The sequence below is a fragment of the Vicugna pacos genome, chromosome 32 (genome assembly GCF_048564905.1).
Source record: "Vicugna pacos chromosome 32, VicPac4, whole genome shotgun sequence".
Classification (NCBI taxonomy): domain Eukaryota; kingdom Metazoa; phylum Chordata; class Mammalia; order Artiodactyla; family Camelidae; genus Vicugna; species Vicugna pacos.
The window spans coordinates 20,026,070-20,050,287 of record NC_133018.1 but is presented as its reverse complement, the minus strand read 5'-3'; the positions used below and the strand labels follow the sequence as shown (position 1 = coordinate 20,050,287).

Here is a 24,218-nt window from a genome sequence, read left to right as displayed (position 1 = left end):
TTCGTAATCACTATAACCGCTCATCCTGCTTTATTTTTCCTCCATAGCACTTACTATTAGTAAGCCATATAATTTATGTATTTATTAGGTTGATCTCCCCCACTAAAAAGTAAATCCCACGACCCTGGGGATTTTTCTCTATTTTCCTTACCTCAGGGGCCACAACTGGTAGCATACAGCAGTCACCCAAACATTTTGGGGGTGAGTAAAACGGAAATGGCCCTCATGCAAACTCCTGCCATGTCAAACTAGACGAAATGGAAAGGAAAAGCCTGAGACATTTTTACTTTAATGTTACCATCACAACCTCGAAACGGCTTTGACAACTGTTTTGTAAAATAGGACTTCCAGGCAGGTCTAAAAGCAAAGACCGAGAGAAAGCATAGCTGCATTTGCATCTGGTGGTCCTTCTTCTCTGGAAACCGTTTCTAAGCCTGTCTCTTATTTCCAAAATAAGGATTATATAATGTGTGTTTGGCAGTTCTGAGGAGTAAATGACACAGACCATTAAGGCACTTAGCAACGTGCCAGGACATTACACATTACATTGGATAGATCCTTTTATTACCAGCTAGATTCTTTTATTCTTTTATTACTAGGTAGTTTCTTTTATTATTAGCAGGTCCTTAGTGTAATAGAGGAAGAGGAACCGTTTCTAAAGGCAGAGATCTAGATTCTGGTCCCATCAATCACTCGTCATCTGGGAGCCTTGGGCAAGTCATTTCATCCTTTTTAAACTTATTTCTCACATCCATAAACCAGGTGGTTGAGTGAAAATAACTCAAACTTTTTTTTTTCCAAATAAAAAAGTATTTAAGATGTTAACACTGACCCATCAGAGAAATAACACAGGACAACCTAAAAATTGGTTCCTATTCACTATCCTCTAGTTTACAGACATAAAATCTAACAGGTATTTATAACAGGCATCATTACTGAGAAAACTGAACACATCTCATTTCAAATATGATTAGAAAGGTGATATTTAACAAATGTGAATTAAACATTAATATATAAAACACAGACTACCAAGACTGTTTTTAAAAAGAATTGTTTATTTACTGAACCTGGGGCAGATTAGATACACAACCAATTTTAAATTTACATCTTTTAATTCAATTTTGAAGTGTTTTCACACACACATACACAAATTGGCGTGCCAACAGTTGTCCTAAGGTAAAACAGTCACCTTAAACTGTTGCAAGTATTTTCACCCAAGGTTGAAAAATTGTTTATCCTGAACATGAAAACCTGTAACAAATTTAAATTAATTATATAAAACTCGTTACTTGTAGTTTTCCCCTTGCAAAGATCCAAAAAAAATGTACAAGTAACTAATATACATCAGTCACAACATAATCCTGGATCAACCCCACACCAAAACCAGATGCTCCTTTAATTTCAAACCCATCATCAGAGACCAAGAGAAAGTCATTTTGTTTTATACAAAACAAAATTCACATGTGCCAAAAAAGAAAGACCCAAGAAAAACAAAAACAAAACCCTAGTACTGACAGTGATGTTCAGTACCCTAATTACAGTGGCCAAAATGCCACTGATCAAAAATAAAATAGTGGCTGTATATCACTGCAAATAAACCCAAGAGGCTTCAACCCTTTGGCATCAGAAATCCAGATTTTTCCAATTACGTGAACGCATACCTCCCACATGCCAAGAGTGGAGAAAGCAGATGTGCCAGCATAGAAAGAAAAAGCTACCATTCACTGAAACACTCAGAGAATTGGCTTTAATAGAGCTTCTTCTTACAAGGTTAGGCAGAAACCAAAAAATGGTTATTAGCTGTTTGTGTCAATAATTTTAAGTGGAGGTGATTGAGTTCTAAGGTTCTAAAACTTTAGGGGGGAAAAGGTTGTTGGATTAAAGTCTTATCTTTAAAGCAAAAACAAGATAGACAAAGTATAAAAGTACCAACCTGGTAGCAAACTCTCAAGTCACAGAGCTGTGCCATAGGGCTGGATAAAAAAATGTCAAGATTCAGGCTGTTGTTTCTCATAAGGACGCAACAAAATGAATCTTTAATGACTTGAACTGCAGGATAAGGGATCCAAAAAATGCAATCAGTTTAGTAAAGTACTATCAGTAAGTACTATCCTGAACAAACTGCATTTTATTATGAAAACAAAAGGAAGGTATAGTAAGAACTATACACCTATATCTCACTTACAGTGTTTGAGTTCTGGAAGGACCTGTATACCGGAGGTGGAACTCGAATATGAAATTATGCCAATCAAATGTCAAATTCTCACTGTAACTTCCCTAAAAAGGTGTTTTCCCCCAATATCTATTAATCGTAAAGAAACATAAGCTGTGAATGTACAGTTCAGAAAATAAAAACATAGAAACTAATGACATTATTATGACCAAGATGTTTGGTAAACAGTGAATCATGTGCTCGGGATCATCAGGAAAAGGCTTTTAAACAACCCTCCGGACTTCAAAAAATCTCTTCAGGTAGTAGATCTGTCCCAATGTCATGGCAACTAGAACAAGAGCTTCAAAGAAGGACCAAAGGACCACTCTGCTGTTTGTGTTGTCATTGACTGTTGAGGACAAACAAACAAAATTTAACAACCCAAAAACCAAACAAACAAAAAACAGGCATCATAAATTACCCTCTAGTCTGTGTACAGGAACATTCTGCACAACATTCATAGTACTCTGAATACCTTTGTCTTTTGTCCCCAAGCAACTCAACATACTTAGGAGCAGAAAATTTTAGATTTAAATGAGAAAGACCTTAAAGACTCATGGAGTATGGTGAAGCCCACTCTGCTCATGTACAGGAATAGAGAGGAAAAGTGAATTGCCCAAGGTCACATTCTAGGGTTAAAACCCAACCCACCCTTCTCCCTCACACTGAAATGTCCCTGCGTAACAATCCTTTTTGCTGAATCAGAAAACTGAGTTTAAAAACCAAGAGATTATTTTGAGATCACAGTTACCCACAAAGCACCACCTACCAAGTCAAAACGTGTCAGTCTAAGCGACTTCTTTAACATTTGTTCAATAAACATTTACTGAGCACCCACCATGTACCTGGCATTTGTTCTAGATGGGGACGTTTCTCAGTTTTATGGACCAACACTGGCAGCTACCACCAGACAAACTGGGAACAGTCTCATGATTAACCCCGTTTTTAAGTTAAGAATTTGATCATCAAAGAAAACAGTTACAGCTATATTAATTTATTCTGCTCAATTTATGTCACATTCTCTCAAGTTTCTGATCAAATTCCCTAACTTTTAAAAATGACTGAGTAGTTTCTCATTCTTCTACAAAGGGCCAATATTAAAAAGTCATAACTAGCAATGCAGTCGTACAGCTGAATAAGTGACTGCCACATTTTTAGATGTATGGTTACCATTTATAAAAAAATTTACTAGAACTGCAACAACTATTGGACTGATGATCACTCAAAAAGTGGTAAAAAGCAGTTAAATGTTTCCAAAAAGGTAACCTCTAGTTTCTCAAGAAAAAAAAGTGGTGTTTTTTTCCCAGAGTAAGAATAAACACATGTTCAAGAACATTAACTAGAACTCTGAAAACTATCAACACTGAAATTTTAGTGCTAATTCCATGGCATGAAATTTACTTCTACTGTAAACTTAGTAACCAATTCTAGCATAAATGAATGACTAGCATCTTAAAACTTTGTCTAAAAGAGAAATGGCTGAGTGAATACTTCAAAATATTAAGCGACCACGTAGAAAGAAGTATTTATTTCTCCCTTCACTTATTGAAAATGCACCTTTAAGTTTAAATAGAACACACTGAAGCAAAATAACAGAGGAAAGTATCCATCTAGGAAAATATGTGTCTATTAAGATACTGTTCTCATGCCAGTCACATATTACTCTGATCCAGAAGCAACACAGTATTATTGCGACACTGTAGTTTAAAAAAAAAAGCCTCATTATATCCATCTCTGAGGAGTGACTGCTATCGGAAGATGAACAAAAAACAAACAACCCTGTGGGAACTATTTGATTTGCAAAAGTAAACTGAATGCCTGTTATTCTATGTTGTTTTGTGAATCAAATACAGGATAATCTCTACTTAAGGGTGGGCGAATAAGGTCAAATGACCCCAGAGACTGGGACAGGTGCCTCCTCTGGCTGCTGTGTTCCCAAGAAGCAACCATGCCCTTAAAGCCATCTGGGCTGAACTAGTTACACTGCAAAGCCGCGCAAGCTCCGAGCCCTCACACTTTGTTCACTGCCCCTGTCATCCTAGAGAGGGCCAGCCCCCACCTGGGAGCAAAGTAACAAACAAATAGGTCCCTGTCAGGTGAGGCGCAGAAGGTGGGGATCCCAGGGGGGAGGAGATTAAGACTGCAGGCGAGAAGGAGTCATGGAAGAGGCAAGAGTGTATGTGTACGAGCTATGGTCCATCTTATGCCCCACTCGGTGCCCTCAAAATGAGAACAGAGGCACTTCTCCAGGTTGTCATATTTACTCACTATTCTCTCAAGAAAAGGTGAAGTCTATGCTCCAGGTCCTTTCCATCAGCGGCAAGAATAGATGTAAGAGGGTGGGAAGAACAGAAACCACATCTTGAAGAAATTCAACCTGTTGTCATCCGTTTGAGTCACTCCTCTCTCACTCCCCACCCCGATTTTAGAACAAAGACTGCAGACATAAGTCACTTTGCATGTACAGACAAGCTTGCTCCCAGGGAGGTCTACCCCTGAGAACGACCTGGAGGATGAAGACACTGAATGGGTGTGGACCTGGATCTAAAATACAGTTACCTGGTCTGTGTGTCAATATAGTACTTCTCATTTTTAACTGCAAATGCATCACACTTAGTGCTACATTATGGGCTAAAGAAATAGGCTTTTGCAACCTAAGATGGGATTCCAATCATCAATGTTTCCGAAAACAAACACATTCTCAGTTCCCAGCTTATAAACTTGGGAACCCAAACTGATCCTCAGCTGGTGAGTATCTCTATTTATGTTTTAGTGCTTTCTACTTTAAGTCTGCTAAACCTTAGGCTTTAGAAAAACAGCCCAGCCTCAGCATGTAATATTAATCACACTAGCACAAAAGTGTCAGACATGTGATTTAAAATCAACACAATACCCACTTTACAAAGTTGTTCCTTTCTACTTTATGAAAACTATTAGCTTACTCCCTAGCCGACCATACATTTTTTGAGACTCTTAAAAGATTGTGCTGAATCTTAACAGCATTTCCGGGTTTAGAATGAAAGTCCCTATATTAAGCTGGTCTAGTACAAAGCTCTACAAACACATACACTCAAAAAATATCTTTGCAGGAGTGCTTTTCTAAGTCAATACTTCAGTATGTTTATGTTTGTAAAATTTCCAAATGAGCAACGTACAAGGAAGCTTTTGAGTAATACACCTTCACCAGCTCATGGCCCCCAGGCCCTGCTGCAAAGTCAAAGCATCAACTTACTGGCTCTGTGTATTCTCTCCCGGACTTCCATGTATTCCTGTTCATGCTTCACAGCTGTCATCGCCACTGCTAGCTCATTAATCATTTCTTCTAGTTTGTTCTGGTGAGCTACAGAAGGATGTAAAAACATATTAGCACATATTTGCTGATCTCTGTTTGAAAAATACTTATAAAGCAGTAAAAAGAAAAAAAAAATCCTCAGAGAAGGCATACAAAAGAAGATATTTTTAAGAAATGGCTCAGACATCATTTTGGACCACTGATGACAATGTAATTCCTAAAGCATTTTTTAAACCATTCCCAGTAGAGAAATTTCTTTTATGACAGGAAACAAACTATACAATGTTTACTAACTAAAGGAAAACAAATTAACCCTAAGAAATGTCTTCTAATGAATTGCTAAGTGAAGTTCATTACACTCACTGCTAACCATAGTAGAGGGAAAAAAGACTGAGGTGGGGAAGAGAGAGAGAGAACACACAAAATAAATCTAAAGCAAACAAAACTCTAATAATAACACTTATAATAATGCTATTATAGTAACAATCTTTAAACTAAAATCAAAGTCTACTCTTAAAAATGATGTAACTCTAACATTAATTTAGGAGCAGTAGCAAAGATGACTTTTAACATTTATGACACTGAGCAGAGGAAAACAAGAAGACATCTGAGGAAAATCCACACCAACTCAACATTCTTCTAGTCAAAGCAGTAATTTCATTAGAGTGGGAAATAGCAGGCATTGGAAGCAAAGAAACAAGCTCTCAGGTGCTTATCGTTTAAAACCAGGTATTCTCTATAGCAAAAAATGAACACAAGGTAAACTAACAGTTCTGAAGAGTAAGTATACACTTCTAGGGAGTGCTGTATTATGACACTGAACAAACGGGCCAGAAAAAATACACCACAAGGGAAGACTGCCATCAGAGGGGTCTCCTAGTGACTGCCCAAGATTGGCCCTCATCTGGAATTTCAAATTGCCACAGATTATCCTAAATTTCTTAAAAAAAGCCAAGAGCCTCCATCATTTTAAGGCAGTTGGGCTGGAATCACAAATGATCCCTCACCAGCTTCACTTCAGCAGCCCATGCGCTGGGTGGAACCTTCAGAGCAGGGTTTCTCAGGAGAAGCCCTGTGGACGTTTTGGATCACTATTCTTTGTTGTGGAAAGCTGTCCACTAACGCTATAGGACCACCAACCCAGCCAAGAGAATCAAAAATGTCTCCAGGCATTGCTGAGTGTCCCCTGAGGGCAAAAATCATCCTAACCTGAGAACCACTGCTTTAGAGGAAAGCTTGATTGACAGCTACCATTCACTGATAGAAACAAGCACAAGCGAGAATATCATGTTAAAAGATTATTTAAGAATTATATTCACATTCATCAGCCAACGTTTTCTAACCATTTAGAAAGAACTAACTTTCAGAAAATGAACAACAAAGCCCTCTGAAACCCCTAACTGTCCTTGAGAATAAGCCAAGTCCTGAACTGCAAATGGCCCTAAAAAGCAAGCACAGAAATTTCTTAGGAGTATGAATTCTACAGATTTCAAAACCTATGAACACTTCATGTGAATACTCTACTAATTGCTCAATTAATACTATGAAGTGTGTTGAACTTAGTTTCCAAAAATCCTGAAATGCACTATGGGAAAAAACAAAAATCCATATTTGCTGGCTCCTGGTAAGGAATTTACCCAGCAGAATCAACTTGGGGTTCACTGCTGATCAGTTGGGGAATAAAAATTAATCTCATTGCAACATACGGCTGACAGAGCTTTTGCCACCTATCCAGACATGGCTCCTAGAAAATGCTAATGACAGTAAAAACAAGCCTTCAAAATACTTTCTACAAAATCAACAGCAACATTTGCTATTAGCTATGTTTAACTAAGACTTTTACTTGTTCAGTGATGGTTCAATCTTTTCACTTATCAATATTCATCTAACAGAAAGTACGATGCTACTACTTACTCAACTACTGTGTTCCCAGTGCTAGTAATTTAAAATGATCTAACCTTTACCTCCTGGAGCCAAATGAAAAAGCACCAAAAAACAATCTCTCCAAAACTTTAATTAGTTGTAGGATTTTTTTTTAATTAAGAAAAAAAAAACACTCTCATGCTAGCAAACTGAGGTTAGAAAGAAGGAAAGCAGAAATTAGACAGTAGCAAACAAAAATATGCAGAAAGACAGGATGCTGTCAAAGAGCAATCCACATACCATCCCAGGTATCTCCACCACCTAGAGTAGAGTGTAGGACATAAACATACACACACAAAAACAAAAAGTTTAGCCAAACTAATCATGTATAACAGATGAGCAAATAAAGATGTGTATACCAGAATCAGCAAATTAACAGAACAAACCAAAGACACATGTAACCTACATGCTTACAAGAGCACAAGGTGATGAAGAAAACCTTCCAGAAAGGGCAACTGTACAGAACTAAAATATAAACATGAACTTCCAGTAACTTCTTTTTGTAAAACAGATTTGGATAAATAAAAAGTGTACTTCACAAAACGTTTTGGTTGTAAAGATAGTGAATGAGTCTAGAGTAAGAAATCAAAATAAATATTCAGGTGGATAAAATGCACAGCACTAATTAAGAAGTCTTGGAATGTGATATAAATCTTCTGAATGTTCATCTCACCTTCTGTTTCCATGTCTTGTCCTTTTGGAGCCTCCCCAATATCAATGGTGAACACCACTACCTTTGGAGTCATGGTGGACATCCTATTGCTAAAACAAAACTTGTATGTTCCATCCATGTGAGCAGCAAATGTGTATTTCCCACTGGACTCCCGGTCTCCTTTATAAATTCCTTTATTGTCAGGCCCTGTAATCTGGAGGCAGGAGAGGAATGCATGAGACAACATGAAGACTTAGAATAATAAACTTCGTTAAGTGACATCTGTTGGCACTATGATATTCGCTCAAAAAATGTAATCTGCGCTTGGCTCCACTTCAGTTAGTGACAGTAACCTCTTCAGGCTGCAGTTCTCCCACTTAAGGAACAAGGCTCGCGAAACACCTTTCAACTCTGACTACATCTGTCTGTCCAACTTAAATGTAAACCTGCACCCCGCAGAAAGAGAAACCACACCTTGTCTTCAAGTGGCCCAACACCATCAACAAACATGCAAACATGTAGCAGTTAGTATCAAAACAAAACAAACCTCTTTAAAACTAAAAACTTTGAGCAAGCTACATTTCTAGGTTTTCCTGATTGATTACTGCCAACCAGTAAAGGAATCTGTTTTATCAGACATGCTTGAAGGCTTAAAGGAAAGGACTAGACCGGAAATTTGGAGACCCAAGTTCTCATCCCAGTCTGCGATAAATCAGCTGTTAAGCCTTGCTCTAGTCAGTTCCTCTTATAAAGTCCATACCATCTGTAAATCCTGCAGACTGCAATAGCTGATGTCTTAAGATCTGACTTAATTTTAACAGTCACTCCTTCCATTATCTCATCATTTCTGGACTTCACTTGTTTTGTGTAATGTATGCCCAACTCTGCGGATGGTCACTGTCAAATGGAAAATCCTTCAGCCCAACTAATCATGCTAACATGATTATGAATTTATGTATTAGTTACAACTGGTTTCCTAAAATAAAGTTGGAAGCGAATCATTCTTCTGGCTTAAAAAAAAAACACAGGTAGGAAATTTAACAAATGCTGGTTTCTTAAAATAACTTTCCGTTTTCTCCAGATACTTCACTGCAATCATGACTTCTAACATGCGTGACCCAACTTCATTCTCTGAGTCAGGGATGGCTAAACGAGGTATCTGGAGATTTGGGTAAAACGGGTAAGTCGGATCGTTTCTATGAAAAATAAAGGAAAACACAACGTGAACTTCTGCCCAGCATTCCTAAACAGCTTTCGATTTACTTTTTCAAAAGTTTCCATGCCACGTTTCAACTTCAATTCGGACTAAGGAGGAAAGCAGCTGCTGACCGGACCGAGACGTGCTACGAGCTAAACAAGACTGAAGCGCCTCCTGGGCCTGGAGCTGACACGCGGCGCCTGGTCAAAGCTCGGCGAGAGATTCCAAGGGGAACCTGCCGTTCAAGCTGAGAATTCAAAGCAACCAAGTAACGGCTCCTTATCCCGAGAGGAGCCCGGAATCCGGGCGGGTGCGGGGAAATGGGCCGTTAGGGGGTCGCCGGGTGGCGGCCCGGGCCCCTCCCAGGATTCGGACAGCGGCCTCCGTGTCCCGCTCCCCCGCGAGCCCAGCACGGGCCCGGGGCGCCAACCCCCGAGCGGCCGCGCGACCCCGCCTCGGCCGCGGGCAGAGTGCCCGCACCTCCACGTCGATGTCCAGGAAGCCGCCCTCGGCCACCTCGAAGATGAGGCCCATCTTGGTCCCCGAGGTGACCCGCTCGAAGAAGCACTCCTCGGCATGCGCGTCGATGCTGACGAAGTAGCCCGAGGCCGTGGCCAGGAGGGCGGCCAGGAGCACGAGCAGCTCAGCGAGCGTCACCATGGTGGGGCTGGGGCCGAAGCCAGGACCGAGACTGCGGCCTCCAGAGCCGCCGTCGTCGCCGCCACCGCTGGCTTTCCAGCCGCCGCCGCCTCAGCTCCGCCCCTTCCGGCTGCGCCGCCCGAGGGGGCTGATGCGGGCGCCGTGGATTGGCGGGCGCCGGGAGCTGCCACGTAACGGACGCACGGCGGCCGCCGAGGGACAAGGCGAATCCGCGCGGACTGAGCCTGGACGGTGGCTCCGAAGGACCAGAAACCATCGTCTCCATCCCTCTCCCCGTTCGCGTACAACCTGAATTTCACGTGGACCACACTAGGAAGTGATGGTATCAAGAAACCTCCTCCGCCCTGTGCAGTACCCTCTTAGGATTGTCCATAAAGATGGCGAAAGATTTGGAAGCAGCAACAGGAGTGGAAGAAGGAGATGGGGCTGAAGCCAAGGGCTTTGCGATTTTTTGTTAGCCTCCCCTCACCTCACAAAAACCGACAGGAGGACGATGGAGACAGGTACAGACTGGGAAGGGACAGGAGGGAACCTCCTAAGATGTTGGGGGGAAAATTTTTTTTTGGAAACGTTTTATATCGTCATCTAAATGATGGGTACACGAGTGTTTGTATATTTTTTTTAAACTCTAGAAGCTGTATACTTAAGACTAATACACCTTATTTGTATGTATATAATACAATAACATAACACAAAACTTTACATTGTCTACATCCTCCAAAATTAGGATTCTCTCACCTCCCCAAAGTCTTCCTGACAACCCACACTCCTTTAGCTCTTGCCAGCTAATGGGACAATTTTCTCCAACCCTTTGTGTCCTATGCATCCCTCAAAACCCAACTCAAATGTCACCTCTTCTCTTCTTGAAATGTTCCTAGATGTTCTTCTGCCAAATACTAGCCCCTTCCTTTGCGCTTACAAGGCAGGTTTGTGCTTACTGAATTATAGTTATTTACCAGTCTGTGTCACTCATAAGGCACTAGTCTTGGCATATGTATGCTACCGTAGGTCCACAAAAGACTTCACTCATGATGTGTTTGTTGACATGTCAAGCTCTCTAAACTGGCCTGGGGATGAGGAGACCTGCGTTGTTACTCCATATGTGCAATTAAGCTGTGTGACCTTAACTATGTTCCACCACCTCTCTGAACTTCAACTTCCTTATCTGTGAAAAGGGGAGTGACACCACATTCTTCACTTATCTGTTAAAGTTATCATGAGGACCAGATGACACGATGTGTGTGAATGTGCTGTGCAAGTTTGAGGGATTATTTCTTCAAAGCCTATCAAGCAACAGGGGGCAGTAGTGACCCAATATCCAGTTTCACGCTCAGGTGTCAAGAAACAGGTGCGGCTACAGTGATGGAAAGTTCCTGGGTATGACAATGTGTTACTGAACTCAGAGTTCTAGTAATGGCCCCCTGATTCCCCACCTTGCAAACTGAGGCAAAGGCCCTGCTTCTCCTGGCAAGTCAGTTCTGTAGTGTTATCCTGGGAGCCATCACTGGAGGGAGGCTCAGCTGAAAGCCTGCTCCTCTGGTCTCACCAACTCATTTATGAGCTTCTATTTCCCAGTAGTAAACATCTTTCTGCTTGTAATACCTTCAGAGGTTTCCTATTAAACTGAAGTAAACTGATGAATACAGCCTTTTAAACTCCCTAAGCAACTTAACTCTCTAGGAAAGTGTCAAGAACCATTCTATTATTTAGGCATTAAATGTTGATTTTCATTTTCAGACTGATTAAATAACATTATAACTCCATTTGTCAGGGATTTAAAATGTGGACATTTAGCATCTCAATAGACCACAGTGAGTTCTATGTTGTGGGAGTTTATATTATGTAAGTGATAGGATCCTAATTCAAATGTCTTCAAGGATCAGGCAGTTTATAAGAATGAGAAATGGCACAAGCTTAAGACAATAGGGAGTAGGGAGGACTGTGGCAAACTGGAGCATAGATGCTGTATCTAAACACATTCAGCTCTAATTTTTGAAGACATGGTGGTGGCCAAAGCAAAGATGCAGCCAGTGTCATCTGTAAATTTATATTTTGTATCATAAAAGCAACTGTGCTATGTAAAAACTGGAAAAGAGACAAAAGTAGCCCTAATCACAATACTATAAAATAATCTATCAACTACTTGCTATATTTTCTTCTTTGCACAGATCTTTGTTTCATCATGCTTGTCATAATTATTCATCAGGTGTCTTTCGACAATGTTTCAGGATCTAAAGACAAATTAATTCAAAGAGCAACGAGCTCTCAGGACTTGCCAGGTCACCCACAGAGTTGTTCAGCTGTCACCACTGTCTGACTCCAAAACATCTCATCACCCCAGACAGAAGCCCTGACCCATTAGCAGTCACTCCCCATTCCCACTGCCCCCTGCTCCAGGCAACCACTAAGCTACTTTCCGTCTCTAGGGATTTGGAATGGACTCAACCAACACGTGACCTTTTGTGACCAGCTGCTTTCACCTAGCATAATGTTTTCAAGGTTCATCCATGTTGTAGCATGTGGCAGTAGTCCATTCTTTTTTATGGCAGAATAATACTGTATTATGTGAATACACCACATTTTGTTTATCCATTCACCCATTGATGGATACTGAGTTGCTTCCACTTTTTGCCTATTTTTAGGAATGCTGCTATGAACATTCCTGTACATATTCTTGTATTGGGTATATACCTAGAGTGGGCATGATAAATTATTTCTTCTTGAAATCAGAAGCTGGTTGTGGCAGGGACTAGGAAATCAGGCTAGAAATTGATGTGGGATTTGTATTAGTTGCATGGTCAGTTCTCAAATGCTGACAAGTTTTAAAGAGAGTAACAAAAGGCTGTGTCCACAGAAAGGCCAGATCAGCTTTCTGCTGTCTGGGTGTTAATGTTCCCCTCCCCTTCTCGTCTCATAGAGGTCTTTTTTAAAATTTGGAAAGAGTAAAGGAGACTGGGGGATTTTCTTTTTCTTTTTCTTTTTTCATTTTTAGTTTTAAAATGTTGCTTCCTAGTCGCAAACTAAATACTGATTTTTTTCCTTTGTCTGTTCAACATCCATTCTCCCCTCTGTAAGAGCACCTTGCTTGTCCGGTGAGGAGTCCCCTCCCTCCTATCTTATCCCATGCCACTCTGGCGGACTGCCCCCACCCTCTAGCTCTAAGCCTGAACAACCAGCAACACCCATGTGCCTAAGTTCATTGACTGGTTCAGGGGTGGGCATGTGTCCCAAGCTGAGCCAGTGATACACAATGAAAACCCATGGAATATTTCTGAAGTTATTGAATGGGTAGGATGCAACTCCAGAGGTCCTGGATGCCATCTTGGCCACCATGTGTGGAGAGCCTGCATGAGAGTGACATCAACATCTTGCAAACCTGAAGCTGAGGGGTGAAGAACAACAGAGGTCAGATATCATTGCTGATCCTCTGGATCCAGCTGTGCCTGAAGTCCACATCCTGGATTTTTTATTTATGTAACTTTTTTGCTTAAGCCATTTTGAGCTGTGGAAGAGTTTTGACAAACTGGAAATCCCAAACAAGAGGCATTACAGCTACAGAGACTTCCCCCATGTCTGTCTGGAGATGCTTGTGATAAGCAGGTTTGATGCTATAAAGGGTTTTAAATAACGTAGGTCAATTAATTGGTGGCTTAGACATTTTGACAGAGCATAAGGAGAGACTATGTCTTCAAAAACTAGGTCTTGGGGTCGAAAGTACTAGTCATTGTAATTTTCAATCCTGCCATTCATTTAAATACTCATACTCAATTCCTTTCTTGGAGGGTCTTTAGTTCCTCACCTATGAAGTGGAGTATTATCTCCTCAGGAAGGCTGCTTGCCTTCCCCCCTCCACTGACTGAGTGAGCTGCTCTTATTTTGGGTTTCAATCAAATCCTGTATTTGGTTCTGCTGTAGTCTTTTATCTTGTTATTGTTTTATCTTGTTATTTTACTTTTTTATTACTCAGGTGTAATTTACATACCACACAATGCACCCATTTTAACGTGTACAATTCAGTGGTTTTTGCTGTGTTCACAGAGTTGTGCAACTGTTGCCACAGTTGATTTTTTAAAATTCTTAAAGATTATCAGTTCATGCAGCTGAAAATCCTGAAGGTAGGAAACACTCAGGCACAGCTTGATCCAGCTGCTCAAATGACATCCTGAGACGTGGTTTGTTCCCCCATCCCTTGGCCCTGCTTTCCTACCTGTTGTCAGGTGGGCTCTCCCCAGGATTTCAGCCTATTTTCTCAGCAACCCAGTAGGAAAAAAACAACCAACCAGAGCAAAAATTTGCTTTTTTAAGAAGTCCAGTAACCGTGTCAGGGAATCTCCTTAGACTGTCTGAGGTCAGTGCCCATCCAAGTGAACTGCTGTCCCCACAGGTCAGATGATGCTGATGGGTCAGGATCTTGTTTCTCCTTCCCAGGAATCAAAGAGCAAGGGCAGAGTGGTTCCCCTGAGGAAAGTCAGAAAAATAGGGTGGATCCTAGCAGGCAAAACAACAGATGTCCCCTTTCCACTCACTGGACTGTGAGCTCCTTGGGGCAGGGACTTGCACTTCGGAGCCCCACCTGGCACCCGAAAGGGACTCAGTCAGTGCCGATGAGCTTCCCTGGTGGATCAAGCTCTTTCCTCTTTTACTTTCCCACTCTCTTCTGGAGCCTGCTTCATTTCCCAGAAACAAGGAGTTCTTTGAGGAGGTAAATTTTCCTACAGAATAACTCGAGCTTCCAGAAGGAAAGTGTTATTTTTACCAAGGCAAACAACAGGGAAAGTCCATTGAACACAAAAATCTGTTCATGGATGAAATGGATAAAACAAAATGTGGTCCATCCCTGCGATGGAATATTATCCAGCCATAAAAAGGAAATACGTACTGATTCATGTTAATAGCATAGGTGGGCCTTGAAGACACTCAGCTCAGTGAAAGAAGCCAGTCACAAAAGGCTACATATTGTATGATTCTATTTACATGAAATGTCCAAAAGAGACAAACCCATCGAGACAGAGAGCAGAATCATGGTTTCCTCGGGCTGTGGTGGGAGTTAGGAGGAAATGGGAGTGGCTGCTGCTGGGGTTTTTATGCAGATATTCTGGGACTAGACAGTAGTGATGGTTGCATGTATCTGAACATACAAAGAGCCACTGAATTGTATCCCTTAAATGTGTGGATTTTACAGCCTATGAACTATATCTCAATGAAGCTGTTTAAAACAAACCAACAAGGAAGAGTTTTCAGCCATCCAAGGTGTGGTCTGGAAAGGAGAGCCAGGAGGGGCTGTGCCTTTGAGATGTGATCACATTCCAAAGCTGGTCAGGGTTGAGTTTTGTTCTTTCCTAGACCCTATTTCCACCTTGCCGATCAAACAACCTTCCTGGCTTTAAGGAAGAGGAGAGCAGGGCCTGCTGTCCGCTTGCTGGCCTGGCACGGTCAGCTGGCCCCACTGTTCTCCCGTAGAGATAATGTCACAGAACTGCAACGTCAGACAAGGTCACCCTGTGATGGCGATGGAACGAGGCAAAACATGAACATGGTCCAGGCCACAAAATGCCAGACATTGCCCTCTCTTGGCTGCTTCTGGACTGGTTGCAGCCTTAGTCTCACCCTAGGTTGTCCTCCTTATAAATAAGATTTATTCAGAGACCCAATCTTAGAATCATCCCTGCTTTTTTTTTTTCCTGCGTGGTGGGTAGGTAATCAAGTGTATTTATTTAATTATTTTTTATATGGAGGTGCTGGGAATTGAACCCAGGACCTTGTGCATGCTAAGCACGTGCTCTACCACTTAATTATATCCTCCTCACCATCCCTGCTTTCTGACGGCACTCACTCTAGAGCAAACTCCCAGACCTTTAAACTCTCCCCAGAACCACTCAACCAAAGCCCAAATCCTGTAGTAGTTTCTTCCTAACACCCTAACTTTCTTACCAAGACGCCCTGCAGCTCCCCAGGCTGCGCGTTCTCCCTGGCTGCGACGAGTTAGAAGCAACTGGCTTAACTACCAGTGGGTTCTTGATGGTCTGTGGCTGGAGGACAGTGACAGCTTCCAAACACCCACTTTTTATTTATTTATTTGACGCCAAAGCCAGCTCAAAGAGAGCACAGAGGTCAACAACACACTCTCCAGCCTTGGACAGACCTGGGTTGAATGTCAGCTCAGTCACTTACTGTGTGACCTGGGGCAAGTTAACTCACCTCTCTGAGCCTCCATTTCCTCGGTGATGAAATCACGTCATGCTTCTGCTCAGAACCCCAGTAGTGGCTCCCAAGCTCATTCAGAGTCAAGTTCGTATTGCTGACCCTTCCCTGGGGGCCATACACGACCTGGTCTCACTCTCCTCTCTGCCTCTTCTCACACTTCCCTTCTCAGCTCCGCTCAAGCCCCAAGGACCCCCTGGCTGGGCCTCCGCCACACCAGGCACAGACCTGATGCAAGGCTCTGCATTTCCTGTTCCCTCTGCCTGTGACCGTCTCCCCGCAAGCTTCCTCATCCCTCACTCTCTCACTTTACCCAGGCCTCTGCTCCTACGTCACTTCCTAAAGGAAAGGCCCACCAATTCCACCACCCTCTAAGTCAGTGGTTCTCAAACGTGGGTGAGCAACAGAATCACTGAGGGACATTGGTAAAACGGCAAATGCCCAGGTCCTTCTTCATCACTGCTGGTGGGAACATAAAATGGCCCAAAAGGAAAGCATGTATCCATGCAAAGACTTGTACATAAATGTAAACGTATTTGAATTAGGCAAAAACTGGACATGACCCAAATGTGCATCCACGGATGAGTGGGTAAATACATTGTGGTATAGCCATACAGTGGAATATTACTCAGCAATGAAAAGGAATGAGCTATCTAGACACATAATAATTTAAAGAATCTTAAAATCATTATACGGACTGAGAAAAGCCAGAACCAAAAAAAGGACATTCAGCTTTTTTTCTGTTTTGGATGATTTTGAGAAAAGCTGCTATAGACGTTCTTTTCTCATTACTGTGGTTATAAAGCTAGGCGTGGAATTGCTGGGCCATGGGATAGGTGTATGTTTAGATTTAGTGGATGCTACCTGTTTCCCAAAATGATTTTATGAGTTATACTCCTAACAGCACTGTAGGATGGTTCTGACCTTGGCAAGCTGGCAAAGTGAAAAAAAAGCTCATGTGGTTGAAATGTGCAAAATAAAAAAGGGTTAGATCCAGCCCCACCCCAGCCCCACAAGAGCAATGAAAATTACAGAAAGGATTTAAGTCAGAAAATGGCAGAAAGATGCAGGGCTGCAGGCTGGAGGTGCCCCCACCCCACACAGCCCCTTCCCCTCCCCACACAGCCTGGGCTGCCATCTGCAGTGATGCGCTGTGGTCTGCACCCTTGTCCTTAGTGCTTCGTCTGTAGGCAGGAATGGAGGCGCTGGGCAGAGGAGGATGTAACAATCTTGTTTAAAATAGCCCAAACCAGCAAATAGCGTGATTGTCTATCAGGGGAGAAATAATCAGGTAAATTACAGTGCATACACAAAACAGAAAACTATACAATCATTTAAAAGAATGAGTCAGGGATTATCTATTAAAAAAGAGAAAGGACAAGGTAGATATGTATATGCTGAGCTGGAGAGATGATTATAGGGTAACATCAAGTGAGAAAAGCAGATTGCGTACTAATGTGTATGTCATGCTTCCATTTGAGACATAAATGTGTATTTATATATATATATGTATATTCTCAGGAAAAAAGTCAGGAAGAGCGTGGATTAAACTGTGAACAGTAGTTACCCAGGAGTGTAAATGGGATGGGAGGAATTCTACTAAATACATAATCTTGTAAATGGTCAGATTATGGGACGGCAGACCCAGATCTGCTGGTCCCACCTGTACCCTCCCCACCCCCCGCCACCTGGGATGCTTGCCTTCTTCCTGGCATGAACACCACCAGCCACAGCTTATGCTGTCCCCATGGCTGCAGAGCCCTGTGCGGTGCCCCGGCCAACTCAGCTCCTAGCAGTTCTGATGGTCTCAAAGGACCACAGGGGCAAAGGCTGCAGCCGCCTCAGCACCCAGGATCACCCCAACTGGAGGGGATCTGCCTGGAGATGGGGGGAGGTTAATGTCCTATGGGGAGGACGAATGAGAGACATAAAGGAGCGGGCGGGTGAATTGCTCATCTTCCACCAGCTCCCCTCACCCCCCTCCATACCCTGGTCCATGCTGTCGGTCCGTTCTGAGGTTCAGGGGTTTCACATATTCTCCCTGGAGACATCCCATTAGATTAAGCTGTTCTTGCACAGCTGGGCCAACTTCAGTAACATTCCACCTTGAATTTGCTCTCTTTCCTTTCCGGCCTCACTTCCTTTCTTCCCTGACTCTTGCTTCCCTGATATAATACCTGCCAATAAAGCGTTAGCTCCTAAGCTTTTTAAGGAATCCATACAAAGACAATGGGTGATTTTTTATTTTATGTTTTAAATATTTTTCTTTATAAATATTCTTTTTAATTAAGAGCCCAACCATTTGAGTGGATGAGACCCTCAAAGCAGGGAAGCACTACCAAATGGATGTAGCTGTGATGGAAAATCTACACAGACCCAGCGTTTACAAGTGACCTCTCTTCAGGTGGAAACAGACATTGACATTCAGAGAGCGTGCCCCATGCACTTAGAAGAATCTAGTTGCTAAGGTTTGATCTTCCTGTTTTTCCAAGGTGGGTTTTGGAAGCCTGTTCATATCTTCCACACAATGTCCTTGAGTCGGCAGGGTGGGGCGTGGGGGTGACTATCAAGCAGAATCAATGCGGAACAGACTGTGAGTCTTGTGTGACATTTCTGGTGCTTAAAGATGCAATGACATCAAAATTGTTCATGACCATCTCCAGTCTATCAAATTAAAAAAAGAGGAGGAGAAAGGGGATAAGGACAGGAAACAAGAATCCAGAACAGCAACCATGGGAATCAGGAGTGTCATCAGTGGAAGAGTGGGTGCGAGGCTATTTCTGGTTGTGAGCCCTTGGGATCAAGCCCAAAGGACAGGACAAGTAAAGCAGAAGGCTCCTCAGACTCCTGAAGAGTGGGGGTCCTCACAAAACAGCCAGTCTTAGTCATCTGGGGCTGCTGTAACAACAACAACAAAAACAGACATGCAGGTGTTAGCTAATGCTGTGGTGGTAATCATATGGCAACACACAAATGTATCAAGTCAACACATTGTATACCTTAAACTTATACAGTGTTATGTAACAATGTGTGTTGACTCTATCTCAAATTTTTTTTAAAAGGCAAAAAAATGTACCATAGACTGGGTGGTTCATAAACAACAGAAATTTATTCCTCACAGTTCTGGAGGCTGGAAGCCCAAGATTACCAGCAGATTTGCTGTCTGGTGAGCACGCTTCCTGGTTCATAGACCTCTGTCTTTTCATATGGTGGGAGGAGCAGAGAGTTTCTGCCATTTCTTTTATAAGAGCACTAATCCCATGATGAGGGCTCCATCCTCATAATCTCATCACCTCCCAGAGGCCCTTTCACCTAACAGCATCGCATTGCAGGGTTAGGATTTCAACACGTGAATTTGAGGGGCACAGACATTCAGTCCATTAGACAGTCTTTGGCAACAGTAGTGGGGAGCAAACAAGTTCATACTGTCTAGCACAGGGAACTCTGTTCAATATCTTGTAGTAACTAATGGTGAAAAAGAATATGAAAACAAATATATGTAAGTTCCTATATGACTGAAGCATTGTGTTATACGCCAGAAATTGACACAACATTGTAAACTGACTATACTTCAATGAAAATATATTTTTAAAAAAACAGTACAGGGGAGCTACACTTCAGTGCCCCGAAGTTCCCTCTCAAGTCCTAGTGTGGTTTCTCAGGCCACAGTGGCCTGACTTTCCAGGAAGCAGTAACTTCTCCTTGCATACAATCACTGCTTCTCTCTGCCACGTGCCCAGCCCAACTGGCTTATGGAGTGAGGAACCATCTGTCCCCTGCCCACAGCTCTTCCTCCTCCTCCTACCTATGGGAGCTCCCGGCACCCACTCATCCTTTCTCCCCACTTCAGATCTCCTGTTCCTGTTGGTGGCATCAAATCTCTCTTCTTTTACTCATGGCTGAAGCAAGATTCAGGGTCATCCGAGGAAAGCTAACATTTTGCCACTCCTCCAAGCTCATAGTCTGCATTAATTTTAAAAAAAAAGTTTTTGATTAAAAATTTTCTACCGTTACAGAAGAAGGGAAGATGGTATAATGAAGTTCCATGTACCATCACCCAGCTTCAACAATTACTAGCAAAAAGGCCAGTCTTCACTTCATCCATATTCCCAACCATCCCACCCTCCCAGTGGGTTATTTTAAAGCAATTCACAGACACTGTATCATTTCATTTGTAAATATTTCAGCAAGCCCATAGTCTTTAAATATTTGTTCCGTGTTATTGAGAGAGATTGAGTGTTGTGTGCAGAGTGGATGGAGAAAGACCTTTAACCCCCTTTCTATTGTTTCCCAGCAATTCAGCTCTGGCCTAAATTTGCATGCCTTCCTCAAGAAGTTATGTGTTGTGTCCTGCTCAGCATCTGAACTCCCTTTCTAAGTTTGGGCTGTCCATCGTATGTGATTCTTGATGAAAGCAGAGTTTTAGTTCTTCTATGGAAGCTGAAAAAGTTAAACTTTGCTTCCTCTGATCCCAGGGCACAAGCTATAACCCAAGCTCAGCTATTTGGACGTTCTCGCCGGGGATCTGAGTGTGGAATAGATAAACCATGGCACCTAGACGGCCTAAAGGAATGGCAGGGTGGGTGGTGCTTGGAGAGTGAGGTGCTTTGGTGTAAGATGGAGACGGAGGGGTAAACCAGATGAGGCTCTGAAAGTCACAGCAGCCACAGTAAGGACTTCGGGTTTATTGTAACTTGGCATTGACACCTGGCACGATAAAATGTGTGTATCAAGATTACCCACTGCTGTGTAGAAGATGGATTAGAAGGAAGAAGAGATGAAGCAGCCATCTCAGCCTGCTGTAACCTTCCAAGAGGAGAAATAATATTAAGTGGGGTCAGGGTGGTAGCAGGGATGTGATGAAAAGGGAAAGAATTCGAGAGAGATTTTGGAGGTAACAATTGACGGGACCTGGTTGCCCTAATCGCTAATTCCTCTAATAGCGCCTCACACCACAGTCACACAAGAGTTGTTGATTCTATGATGTCCCTGTTTTGAATAAAGTGTGTGTGGGGGGGTTATAGCTCAGTGGTAGTTTCAACATGTGTTAGAAACACGTATTAAAATATTTATAAGTGAAAAAATACCGTGTCTGGGACTTTTTTTGCAACTGAATTGTGCTAGCACACCTGGTGACTGTGACGCACTAATTTCTTGACTTCCCTTTCTCAACCCTCTCTTGTTCTGTATGAAATTAGTTTTTTGGTTTTACATGTTAACTGTCTGTTTCCCACAAGTGCAGTAATCCTGTCTCTTGTACATTGCCACAGCCCACAGGCTTAGCAGAGAACCTGGCAATATATTAAGAGCTAAATATTTATTGAATGAGTGAACATCATTATACATCTTATCGCATCTACTTCTCTAGTTCTGAGTTCCACATCCACGTTTTTGCCTGTCAACTGGACATATGTCCACACCCGAACCGGATATCTCTTCCAGGTTTCTTTGCTAAGAAGGAGGAGGAGGAGCAGTAGATAACTCTTCTATAGCACTTTGTATGGCCCAACACAAATGTTGATTTGTTCAATAATCACAGTTACCCTCTGTGACCCCATTTTACAGAGCAGGAAGCTGAGGCCCCAAGGGGTCATGTGACTTGCCCAAGGTCACACACCTGGTCAGTGACTGCCCCACTGTTAGAACGCAGCGAGGTCTGAAAGCTAAACCACCAGGATCAACTGCCTCTCCCTACTTTTCTTAAGTTTGTAAACATTCTCTAGGCTCATCCTTTGGAGGTCATCTTGGACTCCTGTCTCCTCTTTCCCTCCCTAAAGTCATTTCCATCCCCCCGACTCTCCCATCCCTTTCCTGACCTGGCCTGGAGATTCAGGCTGCAGGCTGGTGCTGTGGCTTCTCCATCCTTGTCCCTTCCCAGCAGACTCTCAGTCCTTCTTTGCTACCTTGAGGACAAAATCGCATCCCAATCTGGGCATTCATTATTTAGTCCTTAGTTCACCACGGGCACCCACCCGGTTCAGCTCCACCTCTCCCAGCTATGGGACCTTAGACAAGTTACCTAATCTCCTGTAGTGGGTTGAATGATGGCACCCCTCCTGAGCCCCCTGCCAAAAAAAAGTATGTTCATGTCCTAATCCCCAGAACCTGTGAATATGACCATATTTGAAGAAGGTGTCAGTGCAGACATGAGATAGGATCTTGAGAGGAGATCATTCTGGATTGTGCAGGTGGGCCCTAAATCTAATGACAATCGAATGTCCTTACAAGATACACAGAGAAGACAGAGATCCAGAGGACAAGGTCATGTGAGAAAAAAAGCAGAGATCAGAGTCACACTGCCATGAGCCACGGAAGCCAGTAGCTGGAAGAGGCAGGAAGGATCCTCCCCTAAAACAATCAGAGGGACACGGCTCTGCCAACACCTTGATTTCCGATTTCTGGTCTTCAGAACTGTTAGAGAATAAGTTTCTATTGTTTTAAGTCACCGAGTTTGTGGCAATTTGTTACAGTAGCTACAGGAAGCTGGTGCCCCTCCCTCTTCCTCGCTGTCCTTAATTCAGGATGAAGATTATCCTATGGTCTACTTTATTGCTGTGCACGGATCTAACCCCGGTCTCAGCACTTACTGGCCTGGCCTTGGGCAAGTTGTTTGACTTCTTTGTACCTCAATTTCCTCTTGTGTAAATAGAGTTAATAATGCTTCTTAGGATGTTGTAAGGCAGCAGTTCTTGAACTTTTTGCTCTCAGGGACCTTTTTCTGAGGGCACACTTAAAAACCATGGAAGACCCTAAAGAGATTTTGTTAGATACATAATATCTATTGATATCTACTGTAACTAGAAATTTAAACTGATGGTTCTTGAAACTACCGACTAACTTTAAAAACAGACACATGACGTGTTAATATGAATATTTTTAAATAAAAAATAGCTATGCTCCAAAACAAACAAACACAAAAGTACTAAGGACAGTGGCATTGTTTCATATTTTGGCAAATCTCTTTAATGTGTAGCTCATTATCAGGGAGAGCTGGAGCCTCAAATCTGCATCTGCATATTCAGTCTATCATGATGAGCTATTGTGTGTTATGTATGTGAAGAACATCTAGCCTCTCATTGATACATGGCCAGCAAAAGGGACCTTATAGAGACTGACTGCATATTGGGGAATCCCAGGGGACCTCAGGCCACACTTTGGGAAGTGTGAAGTAAATGAGGAAATATTTGTAAAGCACCTAGAATAATGCATGGCACATGATAAACGCTATATATGCTTAAAGCAAATACAAAGCAAAAGAAAAGAACAAATGTCCAATAGATTTTAAACTTTAAAAAGTTTTCGTTTTAATCAATACGTGCTTGGTTGGGGTAGGCTTTATAGCTACAAGGGCGTTCGGGTTTGTTTGTTTGTTTTTCAGCCTTCAAGGCCCTCACAGTGATGGGGGAGGCCTTTCAGTGTAACCACGGCGGAAACTCACTATGCTAAGAGCAGTTTTATGGGAGTAGGTGGCCGGCTGTGGGGATGCAGAGGAGGGTCCCTACTTACCCACGCGTGGGGGCGGGAAGGGTGGGGCTGTAGGTTCAGGAAAGGCTCTCCTGGGCGGGGAGGGGTGGTCTGATGGACTAGATGATTTAGCCAGGTCAAAGGACAGAGGTTTGAGACAAGAAAACTGAGATCCAAATCCCGGCCTCACCTCCTCTGTGAAGTGGTGTTTATGTCACAAGGAGCCGCTAATGGACGTGGCTCTGCGGGCGGGGCAGCCTGGCGGCTTAGGAAGCAGAGAACCCCTCGACCCTTCTGCCCCTCTCCGGGGCGCCTCTCCTGGAGCGCAGGGCCCGGCGCCGCCAGGTCCCCCTGGTGACCGGATCGGCCGGGAGGGTCTGAGAGCCGGGGGGTCTTTGACTCCTCCCCAGGATGGGCCCCATTTCGGAGTCCACCTCCTGAGCCCTCCACTCCTCCCCAACGCAGGGCCGCCCCCCACCCCGACGCTGTGAATCGTCCAGAGAGACCAGCGACCGCCACCACCATCGCCCCCTCTCCTCGGGGCTAGTCTCGGCCCCTCCGGGGCGGGAGCGGGAGAGGAGGAGCCAGGACCGGGCGGGAGGAGGGGGCTGCGCGT

At 43.1% G+C, this 24,218-nt stretch overlaps 1 protein-coding gene and 2 long non-coding RNA genes across 5 annotated transcripts; 1 reads left to right on the top strand and 2 right to left on the bottom strand.

The window, feature by feature from the left end:
• Positions 1–1,035: 1,035 nt before the first annotated feature.
• Positions 1,036–10,054, bottom strand: TMED2 (transmembrane p24 trafficking protein 2). The gene is made up of 4 exons (XM_006209480.4): positions 9,758–10,054; positions 8,101–8,293; positions 5,445–5,552; positions 1,036–2,561 (listed from the first exon to the last, which is right to left on the bottom strand). Exons 1-4 carry the CDS (start codon positions 9,935–9,937, stop codon positions 2,437–2,439), a joined length of 606 nt encoding a protein of 201 aa, XP_006209542.1. The 5' UTR covers positions 9,938–10,054; the 3' UTR covers positions 1,036–2,436.
• Positions 10,055–10,092: 38 nt separating this feature from the next.
• Positions 10,093–21,190, top strand: LOC140690983 (uncharacterized). 2 transcript variants are annotated; one of them, XR_012066407.1, is made up of 3 exons: positions 10,093–10,440; positions 18,430–18,630; positions 20,433–21,190. It is a non-coding gene; the product is annotated as an uncharacterized lncRNA (long non-coding RNA). The 2 variants fall into 2 exon arrangements; XR_012066406.1 differs by lacking the exon at positions 20,433–21,190 and having other exon boundaries at positions 18,430–18,735.
• Positions 18,364–24,019, bottom strand: LOC140690982 (uncharacterized). 2 transcript variants are annotated; one of them, XR_012066405.1, is made up of 5 exons: positions 23,645–24,019; positions 22,726–22,887; positions 21,955–22,066; positions 19,944–20,101; positions 18,364–19,036 (listed from the first exon to the last, which is right to left on the bottom strand). It is a non-coding gene; the product is annotated as an uncharacterized lncRNA (long non-coding RNA). The 2 variants fall into 2 exon arrangements; XR_012066404.1 differs by having other exon boundaries at positions 21,955–22,041.
• Positions 24,020–24,218: the final 199 nt, after the last annotated feature.

Bases quoted from the DNA above. Each gene is read 5' to 3' on its own strand.
- TMED2 (XM_006209480.4), bottom strand. From the start codon at position 9,937: ATGGTGACGCTCGCTGAGCTGCTCGTGCTCCTGGCCGCCCTCCTGGCC. The intron at 8,294-9,757 runs GTGCGGGCACTC...TCCTGCCTCCAG, and splicing joins TCCTGGACATCGACGTGGAG to ATTACAGGGCCTGACAATAA. The intron at 5,553-8,100 runs GTGAGATGAACA...ATCCTTCTGTAG, and splicing joins ACAAGACATGGAAACAGAAG to CTCACCAGAACAAACTAGAA.